Below are 7083 nucleotides of genomic sequence, written 5' to 3' on the forward strand. Positions count from 1 at the left end.
CAATGATATATTGTCCGTTTTGTTCGATAACCTTTTGCCATCTTTCGGTGAGCTTCATAATTCCTTGTTCATAGAAGGATCTGTTTTTATTTGTGAAAAACTGAACAAGGTGCTGATTTACAGCCTCATCTGAATTGAACATTATACAATGCAAGGAGTTTTGAAGAGAGCAAAACAAGTGGAAGTCTGACAGCACAAGGTCAGGCAAGTATGGTGGGTGTGGCAATAATTTTTGACGGGTGGTCAAACTTGTGTGTGGTCTCGCGTTGTTGCGGTGGAACACAACTCTTTTACGATTAACGAGCTCTGGACGTTTCTGGATGATGGATTCGTTCAAACTGTCTAATTGCCAACAGTACACATTCGAATAGATTGTTTGGTTCCTTGGTAGGAGCTCGAAAAACACGACACCTTTAAAATCCCACCGCATTGAAAACATAACCTTCTTCTGATGTTGGCTTTCGATGTCGTTTGAGGAGAATCATCACCTCGGGACCAAGACCGTTTGCGCACCACATTGTTGTAAACAATCCACTTCTCATCACCAGTTATCAATCGCTTCAAATAAGGATCGTTTTCCTCACGTTTAATGAGCATATTGCAGATGTTTATACGCGCCGTTAATGAACTTCTTTGAGTTCATGCGGAACCCAAATATCGACCTTGCTTATGTATCCCAGCTTCTTCAGGTGGTCGTGAACGCTTGAGTGATGGATGTTCAATGTTTCTGCAATCTCTCGTGTCGTGTAACGTAGATTTGACTCCATCAATGCCTTTATTTTGTCATCATCAACCTCGGTGGGCCTCTGTGACCGAGGAGCGTTGTTGAGATCAAAATGACCAGCACAGAATTTGGTGAACCATCGTTGGCACTGACGTTCTTGTAGAGCATTGTCACCGTAAACTTTATGCAACTTTTCACAAGCTTGATGCACGTTCTTCCCTTTATGGAAGTAAAACAGTAAAATATGGCAAAAGTGCAGTTTGGTCTTCCATCTTCAACTTGTAAAATCTTCAAAACTCAACCAAATCGCTCACATTTTTTTTAGAATGAAGCTAGAACTGTGAGCTGTCAAATGAGATAGCAATAACATAGATGCGAATGACTCTAGGACTTCCAAAAATGAACGCCATCTGTTCCAAACATGCGTCATGACTTCACAGACAACCCAATATTTGAGGTGGGGGGAGGGGCGGGGGTGACAAAGAACAGAAGAGTACACATAGCATGTTGTAATTTGCCACCATTTGAGTAAAAATTAATTTACGGTATTTTACTTCTTTGTCTAAAGAAACTCCAGAAACACATACCATAAACTAATAAAGTGATATCTGGCAAAGGGTGAAGTGAGTGGTGAATGAGGGAGCACTGTGGTCGGAGACTTACCTACATCCTTCCCTGTACTCTTTAATTTTGAAACAACCAACATAATGATTATTCAAAACTTTACACATTTAAAAATGTTAAGGACACAAAGTGAAGTATCTTAATGGAACGCTAAAATTACCTTTTGTATCAATTGCATTGACAAAAGACACAAACCATTATTTGCTGATGGATTCCCTAATATAAAATCTATATATGCTTTGTATGCTATGTCGAAACAAAAGGAAAGTCTGCAGAAAGGAATGTTTTGTCTGTTATGAAAAACTAGCTTATTACATTAAATATACTTGAACTTGTTTGGTTTTCAAATGTATGTGAAATAAGTATTACAAATTTTTATCAAAATTCAGCTTGATTTTGAAAATACTCTATTGGTTATTTTTACTTGTTTTGGGATAGATTTGGGGGAATTATTCTGCTTTTAGAGGTGCTAGCTCTATCTAAAATACAAGATCTTGTTTCCTAGAGAGGCTTTTTAAATCAATCTGAACAAACCATTCCTATCAAACCAGACCATCCGATTAGGCAGCCTAAATGTCTCCAACTTCCACTTCTTTGTCCCATAATGTGTTTATTAATGAATTGAGAAAATAGTATGAGAGTATAAAAACAAGAAAACATTTCCAACATACACTGAGGAATATTTGGTTTTCCTCAGAATATATAAAAATGACAATATTTATGTTAGAGTCATAGTTATATGGTATTTCCTGCCATATAATTTACTGTATTCAAATCAATAAAATCACAATAGTATCAAAGCATAAAATAGACCTAAACTAAGCCCATTAAAATGCTATCCATTAAAATAAGATTTTACCTGTAGTATGCTTTAAATATTTAAATGTGAAGGATATTAAGTAGCTAATTGCCATGTGGTAGCAGTCACCAGTGACTGCTTCATAAAGAAGTAAATTTTGAGCTTGGTCTTGGAGGAAATGGCAGGGACGCAGAATCCTTAATCGAATTGGTTTTACAATCAGATTCATTTTAGCACACCAAAGTAAAAGGAGTCATTTCTCTATTGAGTCCCTAAATTCTGATCACATGACAAAACATTCTATGTCTACAGAGAAGTTCAATAAAGCCCCGAAAGCTCTTGAAAAGCCTATAACTTTATATATCATAAACCCAGAGACCAGTCTCTCTCACTTAAAAGGAAATGAAAAAGGTTCTTTGATTTTTCCCACACTTTATTAAGAGACCAAATAACTCTGAAATAATGTACATTCCTACCTCTATAAATCCCTTTATACAATACCAAAATTTTGAAATCATATATGCAAAAGGCAGGATTTAACATGCTTTAACATATTTTGTTTAAAGTCAAAAACTCCCTTTAGAACTCTTAATTAAAAGTCACATGGGAAAAGACTCCAATGAACCCAAGATAATACTTAAGAAATCACCAAAATTGATTAAAATTCAGTTTCATATATTTTTATAGTTTGCTTAGCATCAACAATCTCTTCAAATGTGTAAGAAGCACTTTAAAAACTGAATAAGTCAATGTCACCGTCTTCCCATCTCTTCACCACCCCTACCCCACATAAAAAAGAAAGGAGAAAGGAGAAGATAAAATGGAAAGTTACATTTTGATGCTATGACTAGAAGTGCTATGAAAGCTTTGTTTGGATTCAAAGTAAGGGGCCCTACCTCACAACGCCTTTTAATATCACTCAATGACAAGTCTCTAAAAGATGAAACTGAATCATTTTTACCAAACGCATATTTCCTATTTTTCTACAAGTCACGTAAGCTGAAATATATAGCCCAATTACCTACCAGAGTTACTTAATGAGGCTAATTTAAACTAGAAACTGCTTAATATACTTATAAAGTACACGATTCCCTTTAGTATTTTAATATATTGTAATTGAAGTGATTATCTGTTTATAAGCTACTTTAAGAAAAATAACACTGCCAAAGGCAACAATGTTTTGATCTAGTGGCACTTCCCATTAAAACAAAAACCAAAGGGGAAAAAAAAGCTCAAGATAAAAATAGTATGAATGTGCCAACTAGCAAGATTAAATGATGGATAAAACCATTTTCCTGCATAAGCCTCAAAGTGACAGAGCACTTTCTTGAAAGATTCAGAACACAAATGACAAAGAACATGAAAGGACTGACATTTTCTGCTGTCACTATCCAGTAATGTAAGAAGCTATTAAACTAGTCATTCTTCCTATCCTTCAATCTCAAGCACTCATCCATAAACAAACAAACAGTTTGGATTATAGTTTTGCATTTTCTCAAGCTACATTTTTTCCCAATGAAAACAGAGTTTTTAAAATGGGACAGGAGGACATCTGAAAGCCCAGTCGGGCCTGAGGACAGGACAGGGGCATGGGGAGCAGTAGCTGGCCTCACCTGCTGCGGTTGGTACCTCTGCTGGGACTGGGACGGCAGGTACTGAGCCTGGGGAGGGAGATGCGGAGGCTGCGGCTGCTGGTTGTAATAAGGCTGCTGGCCCTGCTGGCAGTAACCACTCACACCTTGCTGTCCATACTGAGGTGGCATCTGTCAAAAAGTCAGGCAAAGAAAGCGAGAAAGTCAGAAAGTACCATTCAATGAAGTCAAATGTGGCTTCAATTCAGCAACACGAAGTGGGTTCTTTGCTAAGCAAGTGAATTCAATATTTTTAATAATCTCTCCCTTACGTAAATCGACATACTGCCTTCTATCCACATACTATCAATGAAGTCAAAAGATAATTTGACTTGGCTTTAAAAAATAACATTTTATCAGATATCAAATACTGACAACTACATAAAAAACCCGTGGGGGGGGGGGGGCGCGCACGGCCCTTCTAATACTGACATTAAAAAATAGCCTCTGCTAAGAAAGTCAAAGAAACATTATGTTAATCCATTCTCATGCAACACTCAAAATGAAAATGTACTCCAACAGTCCAAGTTCAATAGCTAGTATTTTGTAGGATGTCTGTGGTGTGGCTGCATGTACAGGGTGCATGTTTGTTTCAATGAAGGTCAGAACTTCCCAATTACATTTATGGCACATACCGTAGCAGTTACATTAGCAATTCCATTGACTACTTTTGCTAAAAAGAAACTACATGGCTTTACAATCAAAAGAAATGCTTTTAGAAAATAGTACTATGAGTATCAAACAATATAACCATCAACATGAGTTTTTGAAGGAAGATATGCATGTGTAATACAAGGATAGTATTTTACCAGTTGATAAAACAGGCAATGATGTAAAGCAAAGTGTATTGCACTGCAAAAACCAGATATAGGCAAAAATATAACCTAAACTGAGTCTTCTCTATCTCTAATTCACATGAGCCTAAAAATCCTTGAAATCATTGTTCAAAGCAAAGTCCTTCCTCATGCAGTAATTACACGATTGATATTTTTTTATTTTTTTTTCCAATGAACAAATCAATTGCTTTTTTTTTCTAATTGGGAGAGAGACCAGCAGAAGAAAAACAAGATATCAGGATGGCAAAAAGCACTCCAGAGAATGGTGAAGTCACTCTGTTAATAACACAATATGGTCCGTTTGAGAACTCCAAGAGCATGAGCCCCATAAGCCCACACACTTACATTACAAATTCAGTGATCAATCCAGATACACACTTAAAAAACAAATTTACTATAGAATATTGAACGAAGAAAAAGAGGGAATGGTTAAAGGAGGAAAATATTAAATACTTTGCCTCTCAGACCAATTCATAACACATACAATGAAGTAAAAGGAAAAAAAGGCAAAAGGTTATAAAATCAATATTCCTTTTGACCTAAATGAGATTCTTTTCGAGACTTGTAAGCAATGATCACAAAATATTGGCCACAATGGCTCACAAATGCCTCTCATCACAGACCCTCAGTTGGTAGAGCAGACAAGTTTGTGTTGAAAGCCATTTAACAGCTCAGTTGAATTCTTTGCTTTTATTTATTTTACAGCTTGATATCTCATAATGAATGTAAGTCCCTGACATAAGCCAAGCCAAAGAATTTCCATAAAATACAGCTCCACATGCTAGAATACCATATACTACCACAACACATATCTTTCCGTTCAACACCCATATGTTTGATTTGATATCTAATACTCTATTTCACACAAGCATCTTTGCAGTGTGAGTTGAAGCAGCTAGGATAACACTTTTGCCAGTGTTAAAATGGCTGTAAAGCTCAGTCAACACAGCCAGCAACACCCCTCTGAATTGCACTGTAATATGTTTACTTTCTGGGTACAGAAACGCTTACACACAATATGGAAGTCTTGTTGGGAGTGGGGGGGGGCCTCTATTCCTAAGCAAAACAACAGGACATACTACAGCCGTCTACTATCACTAGAGGAGTCACAAATGTACTAGAATCTTTATCTACTTCAGCTCTAAAAAGCTTTGGGGCAAGTTGGGGTGCAGCGGAAGCAGCAACAGACGCACAGGGCAGGGGAGAGTACAGCCAATCTTCAGTGGCGCCATAGCAGCAATCTGCAGAGCACGGCGAACCTCAGAGGAGGAGCCATCAGATGCATCTGCTTGGGAGACGCTCTTACTGTCTTCCACAATTAAAAGCCCCTTTGCTGTCCTTTCAGATACGTGCTCTACTTCATCTGGTACTAACCTAACAGGGACCTTGCCCTCTGGGAGCTGAGGATGAGGTGACTACAACACAGCACAATGGGCCATGGGTGAGACCTGGGGTCTAGTGCCAATCATCTGGTCCACTGTCCTAACTGTAGTTCACCTCAAGAATCTCTGGGTTAGAAATGTATAAAATCTAAATCCAAGTCCTAACATCCCTGAGTTGTACAAATATGGTCAATAATGTTATTTATCCTACATCTCCATCTGGAAAATGGGGTTACCTCACCTGTTCATTCATATTAATATTATAACCAAGGACATAGGAATCCTACTTGGAGTTCTACACAGATGCTACTATTACTTATTAAACTAAAAGGTGCAGTGTTAGCGCTAAAATATTATTTCCTAAGCTTTACCTTTAAAACTTCTAAATATAATACCTCAGCTGTCTGGAACCAAAACCTAATTCTTTAATGATCGATATTGGTTTCGTTTTAATCAATTTAGATGCAGGGCTTTCAAAGATCTATTAAATGCTTTTCTGAAATCTTAAACCAAATAATCATTATTACGAAACATAAATCGACAGGCCCCAGAGCCCACTGCGGCAAGCTGTCTGCACAAACCCGAGTACAGCTCTAGTCAACTGCTGTCTTCTCACATGCCATCAGGGCACTCAGCCATCGCTCGTCACCCTGACCCGACCCTCAGTGGACTCTGCTGAGGACTCAGAAACCCACTACACTGCTACAATTATGAAGGCCCAGGGGTTCCAACCAGGAGAGAAGCACCTGAGCTGTCACTGCCTTAAGTTCTGTGAAATCAATCTTGGCTGCTGAGTCTTTTTGTCCATCTCTTAGCTCTCCACCATATTTAGGGTAAATAAGATAACCAGATCATTAGATGCAAGTGAAATGTACCCAAAAGTTACTGAGTACCAGGAACCGAGTGCTGAGAGGTGAGGGCACAAAGCCCGTCTAGCTCGGATGCCACCCCTCCCCTGACCAGCCTAACTAATGGGGCACAGCCCCGCCCGCCAGCATGCTCATGCCAGTTCCAGTTTTACTCCCCCACGGGGGAGATCATCTGATTTATTGGGTTGTCGGAAAAGTCATGATGCATTTTTGCAATG

General features: G+C 38.3%; 1 protein-coding gene across 1 annotated transcript in view; it reads right to left on the reverse strand.

Moving 5' to 3' along the window:
• ARID1B (AT-rich interaction domain 1B) overlaps positions 1–7083 on the reverse strand; it is a 425191-nt gene that overhangs the window by 279183 nt on the left and 138925 nt on the right. Inside the window, exon 4 of the mRNA XM_019644160.1 lies at positions 3761–3910. Within this exon, the coding sequence (XP_019499705.1) occupies positions 3761–3910 (150 nt within the window). The remainder of the gene's footprint in view (positions 1–3760; positions 3911–7083) is intronic.

This window comes from Hipposideros armiger, unplaced genomic scaffold (genome assembly GCF_001890085.2).
Source record: "Hipposideros armiger isolate ML-2016 unplaced genomic scaffold, ASM189008v1 scaffold_86, whole genome shotgun sequence".
NCBI lineage: Eukaryota > Metazoa > Chordata > Mammalia > Chiroptera > Hipposideridae > Hipposideros > Hipposideros armiger.